This window comes from Microchirus variegatus (genome assembly GCF_963457635.1).
Source record: "Microchirus variegatus genome assembly, chromosome: 4".
NCBI classification, from domain to species: Eukaryota; Metazoa; Chordata; class Actinopteri; order Pleuronectiformes; family Soleidae; genus Microchirus; species Microchirus variegatus.
This window is the reverse complement of record NC_139805.1, coordinates 16,427,181-16,448,585: the sequence shown is the minus strand read 5'-3', so window position 1 is coordinate 16,448,585 and position 21,405 is coordinate 16,427,181. Positions and strand designations below refer to the sequence as shown.

At 42.1% G+C, this 21,405-nt stretch overlaps 1 protein-coding gene across 1 annotated transcript in view; it reads right to left on the bottom strand.

Moving 5' to 3' along the window:
• Positions 1 to 20,059, bottom strand: part of trabd2b (TraB domain containing 2B) — a gene marked incomplete at both ends in the record, with an annotated part of 65,308 nt that extends 45,249 nt beyond the window's left edge. The window contains 2 exons of the mRNA XM_083888186.1: positions 16,700 to 17,269; positions 19,934 to 20,059. Coding sequence (XP_083744312.1) covers positions 16,700 to 17,269; positions 19,934 to 20,059 — 696 coding nt within the window. The remainder of the gene's footprint in view (positions 1 to 16,699; positions 17,270 to 19,933) is intronic.
• Positions 20,060 to 21,405: the final 1,346 nt, after the last annotated feature.

Here is a 21,405-nt window from a genome sequence, read left to right as displayed (position 1 = left end):
CATAGAAATACACTTAATATTACATTAAATCTAAAGTGCCATGTCATATTTTGTACATATAATTTGCCCAAACCTGAGTAACTTATTTTATTTCTATGCCTAAACATTACAAAATAAACATCATTGTCAATCAGATATAAGGTTTAGCTTTGTGATCAGGATTTCAGCTCACAAACTAGGGGCGCTTTATATATATGACACATTTTGCTGATAAATTGAATGAATTCAGTAGTAGTATTGAAAGGAATACACTGCTCACTTTATTTTGTCTACTGTTTGGGAGAGCAGGTGAGGACAGGCTGAAGGTGACAAGAACTCTAGAGGAGACTCAGTGCTTTGTTATCTGGCTCCAGTGCTGTGTGTGTGTGTGTGTGTGTGGAGTGTGTTATGGTTTGTGTCAGTTAACACTCACACAGGGTGTTTCCCCCCTTCTGTTGCTGAAATGGTGGATGAGGTGTCAGCGTGTGTATGTAAATGTATATCAACATGTGCACTGTCAGCGTCAGGAGTCAAAAAGTGTCAGTAACGATACAGACAATCACATACACACACCGTCTATCTCACACACACACACACAGGCGAGAGCAGAGTCCTGGGACGGGTGACACAGACACATGTTTATCATTGAGGGGATCGGTTGGATTCCTTTCATCTGAAACTGTCTGACTGTTCCCTCGCTCCCAGCTTGACCCTCTTGGCTGCCTGTATCTCCATCTCGCTCACAGTCATTCTCTCCCTGGACAATTTCTCTTCAACACTTTTTCGTCTCCTGTGTCTAACGCTGACCCCACAGACTTTCCGGCTGATTTAACACCTGTTTTATTCTTCTTCGTGTCTCTCCTCCCTCACCCTGTGACCCATGTGATTTTTTTTTTTAATCTGAGCCCAAATATATGAGGAAAGAAAGCTGCTGGTTATGGCCACGGTTCAGCATTTTCCATTCGTATTCTTTAAAGGTTATAATAGCTGACTGAATGATGTATTTAAACAGCGCGTTTGTGTGTGTTTGGGTGCAATTTCGCTCTCATTTTAAGTGCAGGCGCATTCCTGCATGCGTGTGTGTGAGAAAATATGTTATTATTGAGTTATTACATCTAAGCGGCGATGTTTGCCTTCTCATATTAAATGCACACAGACTTTTGGCACGCTCTGACACCTACTCCCAACCCTCACACACAAACATGCACACACACATATGTGTGTATATATATATATATATATATATATATATATATATATGTGTGTGTGTGGATGCTGTCAGTCCCTGTTAGGCCCGGCATTCTCGTTAGCACGCAGTTTGGATCCACTTTCAGAGGACCTGAACTCAGCACCCCCCCGCCCCCATCCCCCCAGCACTTCCAGAGAGCGACAGAAGCCAGCGCAGAGAGGAAATCGGTGAAGAAATAAGACTGACAGGAAGTGAGAGCCAAGGATGTCTCATAGTGTTGGAGAATTTGCATTTCATCATTTATATAATTTATTTCCCATGCTGCATGAGATGTACAGTTCACACAGAGAGTATTTGAAAGACATTTCAAAGCCCTACCTTATTGCCTTGAATAATCGCGTCTTCGTCTAAACTGTTATGAGCTCACCCTCTGGTTTATCAAAGGCCAGCACTGGGAGAAAGAAATCAAGTTTAACAAAGCACATGCACCTCATGAATAATGTTACCTTTAGTTTCAATTACATCCCTTCCAAATCAGCCTCCGAAGAACCTGTGACTGATTAAAAGGAATTTATTTGTGTTTCTTTGGGAAGGAAAGTAGAGTAGAGTAGCTTGTTTGATACAAGAGAAAGATCAGCGTGTTCTTCTGGGTGGGCAGCGCTGCCCAAGAAAAACCAAGTCCAAAGCAGACATCGCTCAACATGATTTCATCCGCAATCACTGGCGCACTGAAGGCAGAAAACGCATCCAAGATAAGCAAGAAAGTGAGAAAATTGCTTCAGTAGAAGGGAGCTCCCACCATTTCAACACAGATGCCCAGAGATTTCTCAAAAACCTGGCACCTTCCCAACCCAAAAACTCCTGTCTCCTCTTTCTACACTATCCCATGTTAGCCCATGGGAGGGTGGATGGAATCCTTGGAACATCTTGCTGACCAATAACAGACTTCACACTTAGTGATTATTTTCTTTTATCATAGATGCTGCAGATAGTTTTGATAAATAATCCATCGCAGACTGTGGAGTGTGGTTGGGGCGGTTCACTGTATTTAGCAATTCAGGGTTTGGTCTCTCCATTCTGGCAACAGACCTCTTCAGATTTTACAAGGACAGTCGACAGGAATTCTTCACTTGAATATAGTAGTGTAGTTTTCTGAATGGAGTGTTTTTTCAAAAAGTTCCACAAACTGATATATAAGCTTAATAAGTTTGCTCACAAAGCTTTGGAGTGATTCAAATCACATACTGTCCATAAACTATCAGTAGGCCACTCCGTGAAACCATGAAATTAAAAAGATCCTTATAATCTCTGTGTGTTTTCCATCTCGTCTTTCACCGTGGCCTGTTGTGCTTCCCTGTCTCTTCTCCTCTCATCATTCTTTTCTTCCCTTCCCCTGCATGGTTTCCTGGGAGTTTTCCAGCTTTTGTTTGAGTCCATGGCCAATTTGTGTAAACAGCAGCCAGGCTGAGGTAAGATAGCAAAGTTGATGTAGTTTATGACCTGACTAGTTTCTTACAACATTATATCCCTCTGCGATAAGCACAAAACTAATCCATTACACGCAACGAGGGACAGACCACACAAATTACACACTGTACTATTTGTAGAAGTAAACCACCGTGGAGAATTATATTAGTCAGGGTCAAAGGTAACATCTTTTTATACAGTATGTGCCTGTTTCTTCCAGGGAGACTCCACAGTCATCTACTCATGTACACAGGAGCACAAATAGCAGCAGCAGTTGATAGAAGCACACAGATGCAGAGCTTCATGGGGGATTTTGCCCTCAGTTGTTCAAGTCACTAATGTTCAAAGGCTACTGACTGAACTCAGTTATCTTCTGATAACTTCTCTAACTTTGCTGACAGACACATTAACTCAGCTTTAAATGCTTCATGCTGAGCTGAATGACTTTTCTCTTGAGGCGGCTGAAGTCAAACTCAGTAAATCAGTGTTTTACTTGATGATCAAGAGCAAGATGAGACCGAAACAAGCAGTGAAGTCCAAGTCAAGATGAAGGCGAGTCTTCCTTGCGGAGTATTTCCGCAATGGCGTGCACATTTGTCAGGCTTCGTTATTGATAGTACATTGGATTCTTTTTATTATAATACTTGTATTGGATAGCGTTTCTCCAAAGCATTTAATTCCCATTTGAGTCAGTGTATAATCAGTAGCCAGCTGGAGACTGAAGCAATGATGGCAATTACCTCTGTGATTTCCACATAGCTGAGACTTAATTTGTGTCAGTCTTAGGCAGGATAACAAAACTTCAAGGAAAACATTGAGACGACAAAATGAATGAGTCTGGAGTCAGAAAATAAAAGACCACAGCCGTTATAGTTGGGATTCAGAACAGTGCAGATCTCTGTGCCTACTTGAGTCCTGCTGCCATGAAGAGCCTGTAGTGAGGGCAGTGGTGTTGCAGTTATGTCATCTGGGACCGCTTGTCCAAATATTGTCATCAATCTCATATTTTTCCCCAGTTCATCTATCATTCAGCGTATTGCTTTATCCATCCCTCCCATCACTAACTACGCCGGCTGTTAGTGGGCATTAAAAAGCCATTCTCACTGCTTTCAAGTGCTATCACCACAGCTAACTACAGAGGCTTTTTAGGAGGCCTGGCCTCTTCAACTTGTCTGTCTTGCTCGGTGTACCTCATGAACTCTCCCCTTTGTACTTTGGCAATCAGATAAAATAGACTTGTGTGTTTCCATTACACAAAGATCTGTGTTTTGCCTGTCAACAAAGTCCTGCATGTCTGCTGGGCTTCTGTCAGCCGCCTGAGGCATTGACACTATAACCTGACAGAATCGGCAGCAGAAGAATCTGTCAAAAACAGGATTTTTCTTTATAAGTTGATCCAGAACATTGCTTGGCTCACACTAGTTCCCAGTCCATGATTTTAATAGTATCATATTCTGCAATGTTGCAGCATGACACCAGACATGGGGGGCCATCTCCATCAAGGACCAGAGGCAAAGAAACATCCTTGTGTGGCCCTTTGCTGCAACAAAGTCAAATTCTGCAATTAATTCAGCAGCCAAAACCTCTACTTAGAGGTTATTTACAAACTGAATGTAGGACCGCTCATTTCCCTTTGAAAAAGGAATAGAAATACTGCATGTATGTGATTCCAGTTCTGGAATTAAAATGTCCTTTTTTCCATAAAAGCGGGAAAACAGAGTTTCTTTGCAACAGGGTACACTTATTACAGGTTGTAAAGGGCTTGATTATAATCTTAATTAGTTATGAGCCATAAGTATAACTTTGCTAATTGTAAATTTAGTAATAATCCAAAATTGAATGATAGTTAATTTTTACTATTGACTTGCGAGCATCATTCAGTCCATGATCATTCATTCATTAATAGGGTTAATACAATACTTAATACAAGAGTACTCGTAATTAAAATGTACTACTGTAATATACTACACATTTCTTGTTACTTGTGTTACTTTTATCAAAACAAAGCAGAAAACAGACACATTAATGAATTCATATGTTATTAAATCATTATTAACAAGTGAAAAAACATTTTTTATAGAGATATTTAGTTTAAAGTTGATGTGCCAGCAGGAATAGCAACATAAATGCATTTAAAAAGTGATTTTAGTCCACTGCAATCAAAACAAAGACTTGAGGGCTGAACTATGTCAGGGTAAAATGTGTTTGCCATCCACATTGGGTGGTTCACTATGGGATGCTTTTACTAGTAAAGGCAGGTGGTCTGGCACAGAGCTGACAGGGGCATTACACACTGACTCTCTGGAGCCAAGTTAAACTCACATATCTGAACGCTCAGTACAGTATGTACACGAGACGTCTCCGTGGCTCTTATTCTCTCTGACACTCTCTGATTGTCTGTCTCCTCAGCTCAGCTCCAGGAATGTTCACTTGTGCAGCATCTGTCTGTTCCCAGAGCAAACATTAGCTGAGAGCGCTGCTATATTTTATCCTAGCGAGACACTTTCTCTTATTTAAAGGCTGACTGTTACGTTTTTACAATTCAAATGTTGACTGCTGTCCTTATATCGGTCGTAAATATTTAATTTGCCTATTTTTTCATGATGACTTTTTGGGGTTTCTGAATACCTTCACAGGAATCACAAATCCCATTAGCCATTGCCAGGAAACAGTTCACGGAGTCCAAATTGTCCAACTTTTAGTCCCAATGCAACCACAAGTTATATTTTTAATATTTTTTGTAGTAAGCACATGTTTACCCACGATAGTTATTTATCCTCATTTCCAAAAAGCATGCTCTAAATGATCATATCTTCTGTTAGTAAGAAATGTCCCTGTGCAGAGGTGGACAAATCTGTATCTCTGAAGTAATTTGGAACTGGAAAATAATTGGCCTCCCATCATGATTTATTCTATGTTTAACACACTTTCCTTTAGATTTTTGATTAAACTCAATATTTTAAACAATACAATTAATGGAAATGGCATGATTGTACCCTTCTCTGTAACTCCCATTGAGACTTGTGCAACAGGTAGTGGGTGTTCTGGGCCAGCCTTACATTTGCTCCGCACGCCACAAAGTCCCACTCCGAGGTTTTCTCACAAGTGGGCAGCCCTGAGAACGATGACCTGTAGACATTCCCAATGCAGCCACCACAACAAATTTGTCCGCGACAAAGTCAACTGCCCCACCGGTTCACTTTTAATGCAGGTTTTAGTCCATCAAACCATTTCCCACACAACTTCACAAATGTGATTCACACAACACACACACACACATTCACTCCAGCCACCCCTCAGGCTGACATGTTTCCTTGCTAATCTGTTTGCATAACTCTGGTGTGACCACAGGCCAATTACACACGGGCACATGATGCACACCCACAAGAGAGAATGAAAAAGAAGAAGAAGAAAAATCAGAAAACCACCCACTGCGAGTGCCTCTTTCTAAACTTCTACATCATGTTCACTCCTTAATTGTCACTCCTATTTTCCTACTCATGCTGACTCTGTCATTTATCCGATTCCCTCCATCTCTGTCCCATTCACAGTCTGTGGCTTTAATCACAGCTGCCCATCATCGAGGCTCTCCCTGAACAACAGCACCCCTTGGAGACCTCAGTCCCACGAGGACTCTCTAAAGTAAATTTGATTTCTCATCTCATTTACCTTCCATAAACTCTGCCATGTGTTTGATATTATATTTAAACTGTTCCAGTGGACGCCAAGAGAGTGTATGCCTTAGGAAAGGTAGAGGCACTGCGTTGGAAAAACTGCTCTGCTGAATGACAGGTGAAATTGACCGTGATGTGAGCGAGCGGGGGGATAAAAAACTCACACTAACCAAAAAAGAAAAGGGAGATAAACTTCATAGAAGCAACCTTTGATTTTTTTTTTGTTTGATTATTATTTTTCTTTTGTATTTTGGCACAGAGAAAACTGTTGAGTGGAAAGTGTGAAAGATTTCCTGTGTTATTGTTGCTTTTGCTCGCTCCACTATTCTTCCAAGTAGGGCTTTTTTTCCCCCGTCTCTCTTTCCTATTTTGCCTGAGTGTCGTGCATGAGGGGTATATTCTGCTCTTTCTACTCTATTCGTGTTCCTGTCCCATAATCTTAATCCACAGATTTTCACTTTCTTTTCATTGTAAGGCTTTATCCGGTCAACAGCAGGTCAGCCAATTGTAACATTCTTCTTATGCCTTTTGTGTCAAACAGGACAATAGAAACAGTGCCCTGTGTCTATATCTATACAGTCAAACAAAGTACGTATGCATAAAACAAACAAACATCTCCATCCATTCATACTAAATGGCTCGTCTTATGGAAACTACATCTGAACCAACTGGCTGCTGGCTTAAGGGGGAACAGGAATTTTCAGCAGCACAGGAGTGGGGGGTGAATGAGGTATTGGGGCTGTAGCTGGAGGGATGGGGTCATCCAGAGGGCAAGGATGGGGCAACCAGCTCCCGGATCAGAGAAAGCTGTGGGAACTCTAATTTAAAAAGGTAAAACAAAGGCGAGCTACCGAGTGCTCACTGTGGCAGAACAAATGTATTGACCGCTGGTGGCTGAATGACTTTGATGAAGGCTTTAGAACCATGAGGCCTGTTTCCAAACCAGGCGATTAGCTGGGCTGCAGATTTTATATAATAGTCAGATACTTTGCTGTTTTAATCCAGATTAAAAGGTGGTGTGGTGTTGAAGAACACACGCTTAATGCGTCAGTGAGCTGTGCATCGACAGCTACATTTCACTTTCTTTGAACTGGAGGAACTAGACAGGAGAACCGAGGAGTCAGGGTGACTGAGAACATGTCTGTAATGGGAGAATGAAGGTTTGTACAGATGGTAGCATTTTTCAAATTGGTGACTCAGCCGAGTCTGACCTGCAAAATTCTGCGTTCGTGCTTTTACTTATCTCCAGAGTAATCAGTCCCTATAAGACTGTGTGCACTGGTACTGCAGCACATGTGTCTGACGTCTTATTAATGGTAGCACAGCCTGTCTCCTGCTTCCCTGTGCATCTGCTGTCTCGTCTTTCTTTCCTGGCTGCCCACCTGTCTGTGTCTCACTGTCTGTCTCCTCTCCTGCCTGTGCATTTGCCCAGTAGTCATTATTCCTGCACTTCACGCTCTGTCTACCCACTTAGCTTCTTGCCTGCCTGTCTCCATCCAGGTTTATCTGTCTGCCCCTGTTTTTTTCCTCTTGCGTCTGGTAAGAGATCATTTTATGGTGGGGTGTGTAAAGGCTGTTGGTGTGCCTGATTACGCATGGGGAAGTAGGACAAATGATAATGTGGTGTTTAGTAAAGTAAAGAGAGGAGCATTGTTTCAAGACCTGCAACTGACAGTTTTCACAACGGTCGGGGACTTTGGGACCAAACCGTGCCCACACAGTCTTTAGCAGAAAGGCAGCCATTGCTGATAGTTCTTCAGATTCATCCTACCTATATTTCTGAATGAGTGAGACATACAGTAAGAGTTTTACGAGGCCAAAAGCAATACCAGTGATCAAGTTCCCCGTTATACTGAGCCTATCTTGACCTTTACAAGAGGTGCACCTTGGTTTCAGATTTTTTTATTGTGAAAATCCTTCCATCTACTCTTTCTTATATGTGATAAAAAAGACTGTGGACAATGAATGCATAAGTAAGCAAAAACAGTAAAAGCATTTTCAACTGACTGAATTCAAATTTCAGCATGTACATGTATGTTTCTTTGGAAAGGGGAGGGGTATAGAAATGTGAGAGGTGCAGGGGCAGTGTAAGCAGAGCTGAAGTGGTCCACTGGGTCGTGTGTTAAGTGGACATGCAGGGGTAGAGAAGCCGCATGGGTCACATTAAAACCAGGTTCAGTGAGAGGGCTCCACTAATGCTGCCTAATTCCCAGAAAAACCTGGTTGAAGACACACACAAGCATGCACATGGACACAGTTGTTTTCTATTGGCGCCTATAGACGGTTGGCCAGCGGAGTGTGAGAGGTGTGGTCGTATGTTTGGCTGATGCCACTGGCAGACTGGGACGCTGAGTTCATCTCGGAGCGCTGAGAGTTGTTCAAGTTGCATGCCTTGGCGTATGAGCAGTGTTTATATCTTCACCCACACTGGGTAATAATATTGATACACTGCACTGTCAGGTTTCTACCGCCGTCTCACAACCCATGTTTATTAGCACTAACACAAGGTGTTATTTATGGCTACTGTGCATTTACGGTGATTTCTCCACTGACTTTAAACACAACTGTTGTGGACAGAAGTCAAAGCTCTCGCTGTAGCTGTAGTGCAGTTAAGCAACTTGTGCAAAATGTCGACACCTTACTGAAACCAACAGTCCATCATTCAAACCCCACTTCACACAGTGATCAGTGCAATGTTGAAGATTTGAATAAGGGGCCAGTGTTGGCACTTCTCCTGAGCGCTCAGCCTCTTTTGTTGGATTTCTCAACAATATCACTATCCAGAACAGTTGTATACACATCTGCTTTTTGACGAGATCAGGTGAGACACTGCACAAACGACTTGTTTTCGGGCATGACCCCACTCTAAGAATTATTGAGACCTCGCTCTTAAGACAAAATTACAACTATAGTCTTTCAGATAGCCCCTTAAAACTGTATTTGTTTAAATTCAAGTGGCAAAGGAAACAGTGTGACATTGTTATAGAGCCATGGGTCAGAGTGGTTCAGTAGATTAACCAAAATACTTCACTTTGACACAGTCAAAGTCTCCTGTTCACTTCAAGGGTTGCAGAAACAGCAAGCTTTGATTTCTTTCATGATCATTCTCCTAAATTTAAATTTAAAATGTACTCTTTTTTTCTCCTTTGAGGGCATAATTTAATGGCAATAGAAAAACAATACCGTTCATATTTATATTGGCTCTAAGCCTTTACTTTCACTGTTCTCTCAGTTTTTGTGGAAAACTGCTGATTTGATTCACAGGCTGCTGGCTTATTCTCCTGCTGCTTCTTTCTTTAAACACATTTACATTGTGCACACAACACTGACTCAGAGGAAAAGTACTTGCATCCTGCTGCTGCAGCTACAATGACTGAATATTAACAACACCTGAAACCACCAGGAACATGAAAGTCATCTATTGCCAAACCTTAAACACAGCAGCATCACAAAAAAAAAAGGTTTTATTTTCACAATTGGCAACTAGTGGAGAGAGTGAGCCAGATTTCTTTTTTGTTGTTGTTGTTGGAGTGCAGTTACATATGAAGTATGTCACCATTTGGAATTATTTCACAAAAGCTAAATCATAGATATTTCAAGGTTATACGCTCCATTTCCAACTGTAAAAATATCACGACTGCAGATTCATTATAAACTGATAATGAATGATGATAATGATGATAATGCACTTCAGCCCCAATTTAAAGTCAAAATTGGGTGAGAAATATAATTATGGGTGAGAGCATTTAGCGAATGGCACACACTCCAGCAGCATCACAGATGTGTACAGTGATCTCGTGGTTTGATGAAGGGTTATCCTGGTTAAACAAAGGTTATAAAACAACACCGTCCCTAAAGACAACAACATTCCTGAGGGGCCGAGTGGGTCTCTGAGGAAATCAGTCAGTCACATTCCTGTCTGTGATCAATCAGCCTCTGGCCAACACAACCTGAGATTAACCCCCATGCCTTCCTGGAAACTACCTGCCTTCCCATAGAAAACAACCTCCAGCACTATAGTTTACTATAGTAACCCCTGTTGTGATGAGCAAATAATGTATGTCATATAGAATTATCTTGTACTGTATGTGTGTGTGTGTCTGTATGAGCTGCTCTGCTCCTCATTTGAAGCAAAGTACAGATGCACCGACAGTGACATGAGACCGTTACAATACAGGCAGAACGGTAGCGAAGGAAAAAAGGGACAGATTACAGACTAAAGTATGGAAGGGCACTCTGACCTATGAGGGGCTGTGTAGGCCATAATTCCTTTTTTACCTCTCACATACACAATTTTACCTCTCACATACACACTTTTCCTCACACATTCACAATTTTACCTCTCACATACTCTCTTTTACCTTTCACATACAATTGTTTTACCTCTCACATGTAATGTGTAAAAAATGTGAGAGGTGAAAAAATGTAATGTGAGAGGTAAAATTGTGTATGTGAGAGGTAAAAAAGGAATAATGGCCTACACAGCCCCTGTCACGATTTACTCAGTGCTTCAGCGGCACACAGTTCAGTGACAATGTGGTGGAGTCATTACGGACGGTCTCTCAGGTACTCGAGAGGAATGAGAGATGAGACCTTTGTGAAGATACAGTATTGTGAGGAGTTTATAGAGGAGCCTAGAGGAGAAAGTTAACGTGTCACTGTTGATTTAAAAAGCTAAATAAAGAAAAAGCAACCTTAAAAATAGACTCCCTTGTTAGTTAGTTGAACCTGTCACCTTTAATTTCAACTAAATGCGTGGTGAAAGTGGGGTTGACTTCGTTTTTCCATTTAAGAAAACACTGACATTGTGGCACTTACTTTAAATGGAACAATATTTATAGCCACACATTATTCTTGCATTTGTCTGCTGCCTGTTATCAAACTCAATCATAGCTTAAAGCACAAGCACTTTTTTTTCTCCCTTTTTTCCTCGAAATATGAACTAAGACAAATTAATTGGTATTGATATTTTATTTATGGAGTTGTCAAGTGCACAGTGGCTCTGTTTTCTCAACATCCATATCTGCCTCTCTGCGTCCCTCCATCTCCATCTCAGTCTGCAGTGTTCTGGCCAGCACATAATTGTCTAAGTGCTTCTGGATGGCAGCGGGCTATTTGGTCATTAAGGGGCCTATTAAGTCATTAGTGCAACGGTGGGACTGCCGTCTGCCTGCCGACAGGACCAGATGATCGACCTGATACACATAGCCTCGCAGTTTTCCACATATTTGCGCAGGTAATTATAGCTTAGATGTGAAACACCCTCACATGTCATGCTTTAAAGAGGGGATACACATCACCAACACACTTTAAAGGTAATCTCCTCCTCCCCTTCTCCTCTTCTTCTACCACCTCCTTTTTTTCCCCATGAATGTATGTCTGTGTGTTTATGGGTGTACGAGTGCAGGGGAGCAAAGGCTTACGTAGCAATGAGACAAGCAGGGCCTTGGGACACATCAGAGAGAAATATAGGGAGCAAGAAGAACTGAAATGAAATCCAAATGGAATGAGGAGGTCAGAGGAAAGAAGAGCAGACACCAAATGACTCTTTTCCATCGGTCAGAGTCTTTGGCCAAGAAATCCCGTCAAACCCAAACTCACACACCATCATGAAATGTAAATATTTGGATACGGTAAGGTTGGATGTTCCTTAATCCCTCCCTTAAACATGTCCTGTTTAGGTGAACATGGTCCAAGAAACACACTGTATTCTGCATGATTTGATGCAACACATGGGAATCTTATTTTGATTTAATTTCCGCTCTTTCTCGTTGCAACTTTCGCAAGCCCCGTGGAGATGTTCACTAACACGGCCTTACTGCTTACTGTAAATCACATATATAACTGCTATGTCATGAGAAAAAACTTTCCCACTGTATACGTGCTGTATTTTACTTTTACTTTTTTACTTTAATTTCAAATTGTTTTAAAATCAGAGATTTGAAATTTATGAAGTGCAATCTGACCAAGCACAAATCAAACTGGATATCTTAAAAATACTGACGTATGGGAAACAGAAACAGTGGGTCCAAAGTGTCTCTGGCCCAGACAGACATAAGTTTCACTTTATGACCACAAAGTGTAAACTCAGTGGTGGGTATTCCAACTCCATGTGCTTTTCATTACACGACTTCATATAGACAGTATGGTAGAAAAAGCTAGATGTTATCATATTTCGTACTATTATATCATCAAGACAAACATTGTTGTGATTCTTTGGCTGCATCAGCAGGCCTGAAGGTGCCCATCTGTTACCACAAAGGCTGCAGTGTCAACATGACAGAAAGCTATATTATTAGCATTTATTATTATAGACACATCAGACTGTCAGTGAAACTGGTTTCTTTTCACCTGGAGGAGGAGGAGGAGGAGGCCCTCCTGGTGAGAGGAAACCACATTCTGTCATCCACAACGCTGCCATCATTAAAAACCCTTAGTTAGTCTGCTCTGAGGTGGCAAAACCATAGACTGTAAATAAAAATGGTCTTCCAGACGCAAAATGAACTCCTGTGGTGAAGCCAGACAGGCACACACTGGAGGACACCAGCTGTCAATCACACAGATGTCCACTCATATGTGCCGTGCGTTATCTTCTGCATTTCTTCTAAAATAAACTAGTGATTGAGACCTTTAACGTCACAGGAAAATTATTTCATGATGTTATAAATCAAGTGAAATGGAGGCTCATTTTTACCACTGACTTTCATTCAGAGTTGTTTTTGCAACCAGTGGAGTCGGCTCCTGGTGACTAACTGCTCCTTAAGTCCTACTGAGATTTACTCTTCAAACTGGCAGACTGTGTCCATTTTTATAAAGAGTCTATGAGCAACACTGAGGTGAACCGTGATTCACTTATGTCACACAAACACACAGACACACAGTCTGGCTTCCATGACTTATATTCATTTCCTGGAGAGGTAATCAAAACTTAACCATTACTACCACTGGCCTAAACCTAACCCTAACCTCATCCATTCAACATGTCTTCACTTAAAATGTAATAATGTATGTTATGGAGGACTTGCTTTGTGTCCCCCATAATGCAACTGTGTAAACAGATTTAGGTCCTCACAACATGAGCAATACCGGGAACACACACACATTTGTATAGCATTCATAGTGAGAACATTTATTGACATAATGCATTCCCCAGCCCCTTACCCTAACCTTAACCATCACAACTAAGTGCCTAACCTCAAACCTAACCCTAACCCTAACTTAAACCCTAACCCTAAAACCAGGTCTTAACCTTGAAAAATAAATTTTTAGGGGTGTCAGAATGTGAGGACCAGTCAAAATGTCCTCACTTACTTAGGTATACAAGTTTTTGGCGCTCACAAAGATATCCATACAAGAACACACACAGACACACAGATTCTCTCACGCAAGTCTGATCACAAAATATCCCGAGCTGATGGAGGCTCCAACCTGAGCAGTGGTTGAGACCAGCACTCTATCAGTTTGGGTGTCTTCTCAGCAGTGCCCAGACTGACCCCATCAGACTGCCAGTCTCCTTACCGCTCTGCTGCTCCGTGGCTCTGCTACCACCTCCCACCGTGACCCCTGACCCCTGCCCAGGAGACAGGCGCCACTGATATGATGTGATTTCTACCCTGACATGGGCCAGTGGCCTCAGCTGCAATGTGACCCAGGGAAAACAAATATGGGTGTTTATTTGGTCAGAATGAGAGAGAGGCCCACAGACTGGAGCCACCCTCATGTTTCCCCAAAAGCAAATGTGCACTAAAGCCATTTTGGTCCACGTCTTATCTCCAACAATATACAGTAACTAGGTAGAAATAAGCCACAACTGTTTGATACTGTGATAACATGCATACTATAATAGCACTCTGCTGCACCACTGTGATGCTGATACTGCTGAGACACATTTTAGCAGAGGTTCTTTTGGGTCACTGACACACACATACATTTACTTGATAAGTAATGGTAATTTAGCAATTACCCCTTGTGGTAAAAGGAAGTATAATCACTTATATGGATTCCTTTGGTTGTAGAGCTTGCACCCAGTGAGCACCCATTGACCTCCAACTATGTGCATTCACAAAGATTTTTTGGTACAAGCCGGCTGTCAACCTACATCAACGTCTACAGAACTGGAGAAGAACCATGCACCCGTGCATCATGGCCCGCCTTTGTTTCCACTGCTTCTGAACTCCCTCACACAGAGACATCCACACATCTCTGTCATCAGACATTACAGATTATAGAGATTGTAGAGAGGTCTCAGACAGACAGAGCTTCTCATTAAAGGTCTAAAAAAGAGCTCTGGCACACTCCTTATTCCTCCTACACTATCACCACTACAAAAAAAAAACCTCTACCTTCCACCTCTCAGAGGTTGATTTATTTGCTGCACCGACTTTTTATCCAGAAACAACATCCTGTGAGGTCACAGGTCCTCGCGTGACAAACCAGCACATGACCGCCGGTCTCCTTCCACAGGTGCTTATGACGACATCGCAATAGATGATAAATCAAGGGCGTCTATGTTTCTCAGAGCAGAGTAACAGTACTTTTCATCGAGAACAAATAATATGTGGGCCAGATATGTCTGGACCTTTTCCCAACTCTCCTTTTAAGAATTACTCATGTTTCGGATTAGCGTTAGTGGGCAGACAATGTACATCAGTCTCCCTGCATTTTCAAGCCCAAGACGGTCTTTACACTTTCCCTGCTCTCTGGTCACTGTCTCTGTCTCTGGTGTCTCACTTTCCTTTCTACTGATTCCCACCCACGCGGGTGTCTTTTTGACATCTTGTCCATCCATCCTCCTGTGACCTCATCGTTGTTTCAGTGAAGCGTAGTGGGATCCAATCAACCATAGTGTTCAGATTAAATCACAAATTATTATAATTGAGAATAATGGTTTCCATGTCATTTTCTGTTCAGCTTCAGGAACTGTTCTCATACATATCTGGAACTGAGGGGGAGTTGAAAGCTCCGTGCAGCAACGCTCATGCTGCGGAGAGGTGAATTTCCAAGTTATCCGTGATCCAATTCTGACTACAATTTCCATGGCAGTAAAAACTCTTATCTGAATTTGAGCACCTGTCTTTAAAGGTTTAACTGTCCACTGTGAACTGAGTGCATGAGAGTGTATTCTGAGCTTTCCACTGAAGGACAATAGATCATTATAAGGATCCAAACTCAAACTGACGTAACTTCAGGGACATAAACACAGTTTTCTGAAATTGGACACCAAAATAAAAAAAAGAATATGGCATTGGCACAGAAAATGACAGACTTCAGAAACTGCAAAGCCTTCCTGACAACATCACCACTTGTCTCCGTCATTACGGAGAAGCCCAGTGTACCTTACAGTGAGCTTATTTCTAGGGGCAGTAAAGCTCTCAGGCATGTGCAGGGCATGCAGTGCAACTTTGACAGTGTAGTTAGGAGGTGTTGATGAAAAAGGAGAGGCTATGAGCCCACTGCCTCTCAAATTAGCCCCAGAGGCCTCTGACCCGTCACATGAAAGCTGCAGGCCTTCGCAGATTCTGTTGCAGTGCATCGCCAATGTGCATGTATGGAGTTTTGCACACGTACGGTGTGCTGTCGCGTGTGGCGTGCTGTGCTGTGCACGCAGAGCACATGGGTTCAGTTATGAATACACGCATACGCGCTGAGATGTTTTCCTCCCTAATGTGGATGAAAGGTCATATTTGAAGAGAGCACTTCTGTGATGAGGATGCTCCGTCCAATTTGTGAAAGACAGTCTGAGTCTTCAGTCTCTGTGATACTGCAGGTGACCTGTAACTGACTCATATTTTCTGATAGATGTACATCTCCATCATGACACGCAATACAAAACGTGGACGCAATCCCACATGCTTTGCTCATCAAGCAATTTGCTTATTTTGTCCATCATTCATTCTCTGATTACAGTGAGAGTGGTGTGTTACCACAGAGCGCCAGACACTCAGTCTGCTACATGAATGAAAGAGAAAACCCTCTGCTCGTCTCTGCTTCTCTTATCTTTTCTGGACACATGTTGCTCAGATTCGGCTGTTTAACGTGTTTCTTTAGTGAGGTGGAGGGACATCCATGACAGTAAAGCTGTCTGCAGAAGGCAGGTTTTAATCACCTTGTTTCTCCTCATATTGTATTTCCCCACATTTCTTTCAAAGGCGGTGCAACGCCCAAAATCTGTGCACATGCACTCGGTTTTTACAGTGGATTACAGAGCTTAGCTTGTTTCTCTTCGAAACTACTTTGTTACAAGTAGAAGGACACAGGATATACAATCCTGGGATTTTTTTATGGCCCCTCTAGGCTTGACTTGCTTTTCCAATGACTCCTGTTATTCCAGCTGTGTACACACACATGCAAAAATGAGAAGAGAACATACATTTGTATTACCCCCGCTTACCTGAGAGAAGTTGAGCCCGTTAAGGGGGTGACACTGCTCCTCCACCCGCTCCACTGCGCCGGTTCTCTTTCCCATCCTCTCAGCTTCTTGAGCCAAGAACAGGTCCAGCACAGGTGTCCCCCTGGACCGGACGTCCCATTCTGTCAGTGAGTTCACCATCAGCATCACCCACACGGGTCTTTTCCTCTCCCAGTTCCCCGCGATGGCATTGAACAGGTAGTCAGCATACAGGCCGCGGCCACGCTGGTCAGCAGTCATCCAGTAAGGCATCATGTGTTTGACGTAGTCCAAGTGACGTTTGAGGCGACGGTACAAGTCCCGAGGTAGAAGTGTCTGCAGGTTCTCCCCGTGGGGAAGTAGCTGGCAGCTCGTCAGCTTAGAGATGGTCAGAGGGTCGGTCAAGTCCAGCTCAAAGAAAACATTGGGGCTGCTATGAAAAGCTCGCTTGGTGCTGTTGGGAATAAAGTCCCAGACCCGTGTGTAGGGCACGTGGATGGTACCGAACAAGTAAGAGGGCGGATGAGGAGCGGGACGCTTAACTTTCCACAGGAAGGAGTTCATGTCGCTTTGCTGTGGAAGAGGGAAAGAAAACAAAAGATAGGAAGTTAAATTAAATCTGATCACCACGTTATACAAGGACTAATACACACAGAAACAGGACAAAAAAAAATGTTATTCCGTAAGCATGACTTTGTAAACACTTAAGTACATATGCCAGGCCTGTATGTGGCGCTGTAACACTGCTACACCAAGAAATAGAGAAGAGGATGTTAAGCATGGGCATAAAGCAACTTCCTTTTTAAATAAAGCTTTATTTGAACGAGTATTCATTCAAATGTATACACTCACAGAAACAGAATCAACCAAGCCAGAGGGTTTAAGACAGGGTTTCTCACTCCTGGTCCTGGGTGTTTCCCTGCTTCATCACACCTGATTCAAATAAATAGGTCCTTATCAGGCTTCAGCAGAGCTTACTGACGAGCTGACCACATGAATCAGGTGTGTTTGAGCAGGGAAACAGTGGCTCCCCAGGACCAGGAGTGAGAAACCCCGGTCTAAGGAAAGAAAATAAAAGATATGATAAGGCGAACAAACTGAACAATCTCCAACCTCAAGGAGAGGAGAAGATAACATGGCAAAAAAAAATATTTTTCATGTGAACGGCCACAAAAGCTGATATTTCCAAAAACTGAAAAAAGTTTTTGGAAATCTTGCCCCCATGTATTGTTGAGGTACATACCTCCGTTGCCAAAGCCTGGTTTGGCCTGGGAAACATTTCGAAGGCTGCAGTGCAAATATTGTATACTGCAGTGGAGCTCATAAAACCCAAAAAGCTGAAAGAAACCTGCCCTGCGCTGTAACCCCGCTGTGATACTTTTGTTTGTGACTTTTTTTTTTAACACAAGACACAGAGCTGTGTTGCTGACAGTCTTAAGTACGCCACAATTTTAGTCTTGGGTGGTTTATATTACAGGAAGTGTTTGTCAATTGTGGTTATCATCGTACAAAACAATGTCACAATGGAAATGAAATAATCACAGCCACTTTAAACGAGCACACGGCCCCGTTGCATTTAAAATATGCTTCTTGTTAAGCACTCTGAAAATGTGCACGTGACATTGGCGCTGGCATTATGCAAAGATGGAAAAAGAAAAAAGAATTTGCTTTCATAAACAATATCAAACCTCTGGCTTCCGAGACACAGTGTAATCAGGCATTTGAGGGATGAAACCCATTAATGCAAAATAAAGTTATTCTTAGTAAATGTTTACTTCAAGAGTTTAGTCAAGATTTCCTTCAGCCGTGTTCCAATTATATTTCCCACTGCCTTTGCCATATGAAACTTTTCAGTCGTCCTATATGGATGTTCTCTTATCGCCGCAATTATCTGCTTTGAACATATACAGCATTTTCTGGCACAGACTAAATAAAAGTAAAGTGCTATATTTAATTTCAGAGATGTGTTTTTAACCTTTGCAGATTAGGTTGATTCTTTTAATTCAAATTTCACAGGGCATACATCATCTCCTTTTTAAAAAAGAAAAAAGAATATATTGTCTTTTTTGCCAGTTCTTGATGAACACATGTTCCCTTAAAGGCCGACTCATAAATGCAGGCTTTTTGGACATGGAAAGTGAAAGAGTCCTGAGGAGAGACGAGATTTCCTTCTTCTGTTGCTGAGCTGCAGGGTTTTGTTCTACAGACGTCTTTAAAAGGGGGGAAAATGACTCTTAACAGAAAACAGAGACCACTGTACTGACGCATTACAAATCACATGAAGCAAAGAAGCACGAAAGCTCTCTGTGATCCCAGACAACAGATCCGTGTTCTGCCTGTAGACATTATGCACTAATGAAACAAAGACATGTCATCTTTAAACGACTCCTAATGACAACCGTAATAACGTTCACACTCATGGACAGAACCGCAAGTGTATTTTTTTTTTTTTTCAGTAAAAGCTTCCACTGCAGAGCTTAATATTCTTTAATGCTGTGATTAATCTCACCCCCTTGTGTTGGGTAAGATGTTTGCACTGAATTTGATTAACTTTCCCTCTCTATCATCACGTGCATCCACAGTGGGAGGCAGACATGTTATAATTGAGCTGGAGCATAATGAAAGCCACACACACACACACACACACACACTTGCGTTTGTCACATAAACAGCCACAAATGTGGCGCGTGCAAACGATTTCTTTTATTTCCATGGCTCTAATCATTTTAATGGAAGTTTAGTTTAGGACTGAATCGTGTCTTAAATTAATGTTAATACAGAAAACGCATTATTATTATTATTGTTATCATCATCATTATTATTATTACAAGCAGTAATTATGTTTTATTTTGGCAAACATCAATCCTAAAACATTTCACTTCACATTATTTTTTTTTATTATTATTATTAAAAATGATTACATAAATATAATAAATCAATTATCTTAATATTAAATACAATAAATAAGAAAAGCAATAGTTCCCTCTCTATACAGGTAAATAAGCCTATTCCTCTGGAATTATCATTGACAAAAACCTCAATATAATGACAATAAACCCACTTTTTTACTACAGAAGCAGCAGCAGCCGCAAAACACTTGCGGACAACAAGTGTCACTAGTTGGATTTAATTAGGGCCATAACGTGTGTTCTGTGGTGTGTTTTTCTTGTCTGTATAAGTTAAGTAGATAATGTCCCAGGCGGCTCGATTAAGTTTTCCCCCCAAAACAAGACTCACAGACGTCGGTGCGTCGCACTGCCTCGGTCTGTGCGGCCGCTGATCTGCGCTCCAGGGTGCCGCAGTGTGCGCGAGTGCGCTCAGGAGGAGGAGAATCCAGCTGAATCGCTGCCATCGACGCACCATCGTGTCGAGGTGACAGACAGTCCGCTCCCTCACGAGTTTGCTCTCTGTCCTTGACGCTCTCTCTGCTCGCTGACCTTCCCCTCCGTCTCTTTTGAAATTAATAAATAAAAGAAAGTGGTTACCGGTGGCCTCTGGGCTCACATGTGCGGCTCGGCTGGAGGACCATTCCGCCTTTTTTTTTTTGCTTGTCCTTTCCGATGCTCAGTTCACTTTTTTTTCTTCTTCTTTTTAAGTCGTGCTGTTTCTCAAACGTTTCCTGACTCCTTTCAGTCCTGAAGCTCGAAAACTCTTTGGAGAGTTCTCCGCGGTGCGCTCCACAACTTTGGAGCGTCTTGGCTTTGGAGAGAGAGAGAGGGAGGTGGGACGATTCGAGCAGCCCCTCCACCCCAATACACTCAATACACACACACACACACACACACACACACACACACACACACACTTACGCAGTGCTGTTTCTTTCAAGAGGAGGGAGCACAGGTCCAGAGAGGGATGACAGGTTTGCGTGAGTAAAGTCCCCCAGGACAGAACCAAAGGCGCAGAGAGTGGTGACTGAATGTTCTTCTGATCTTTTAAGGTCCTTCAGTGTTTGGACGTTTTCTCTTTCTGCATGGCCGTTTATCAGTAGCCTCTGGGGCTGACTGTATAGGTTATAGTCCTCCATAAAATGTCTTTAATCCCTACACAGTATCCATTTTAATTGAGATTTACTGCACTTTGTGCCCTTATCATCTTCAAAATAATTATAAATAGTGTTACATGAGATGCTTTTAATTGAATGACATTGTCTTCCAAGGAAAGATGTTGGCTGTATATTATTATTTTTTTAAATGACAAGCAAAAAGAAGAACAGGAAGAGACTAATGAAAAAAAGCAAAGCACATGTCAACAGGAACAGATGAGTTGTCTTTTTGATAAATGGATGCAGCCAAGTTCAAAACAAAAACTGATTTATACAGCGTTGCAAAACAAACCAGTAACATTGGAATGAGAATCTCTGTCTAATTAAAAAAAAACAGGAGAGCTTGAAAACCCATATGTGTGAGAGCTGTAAAGTGTACAGTCTGGGTGTGTTTGACTTTATTTTAAGAAAGTAATAATGCAGAGCCTGCAGGGCAGGTGGCAGTCTGTACACAGTGCTCCCAGGTCAAAGGTTTGTTTGGTTTCTATTTCAGCAGACTCATTCCACAGATATATATGAACGATTTTTCAAACGTTGTCATGTGCTTCCTCTTTAGCGTGATCACATTTGTCTCTGTCCTTGTGTGTTTGACATGGTACAGTATGACTACACCAGCGCCGCAGACCTTTGGCCTCACACGCATGATTAATGATGACAAATAAAC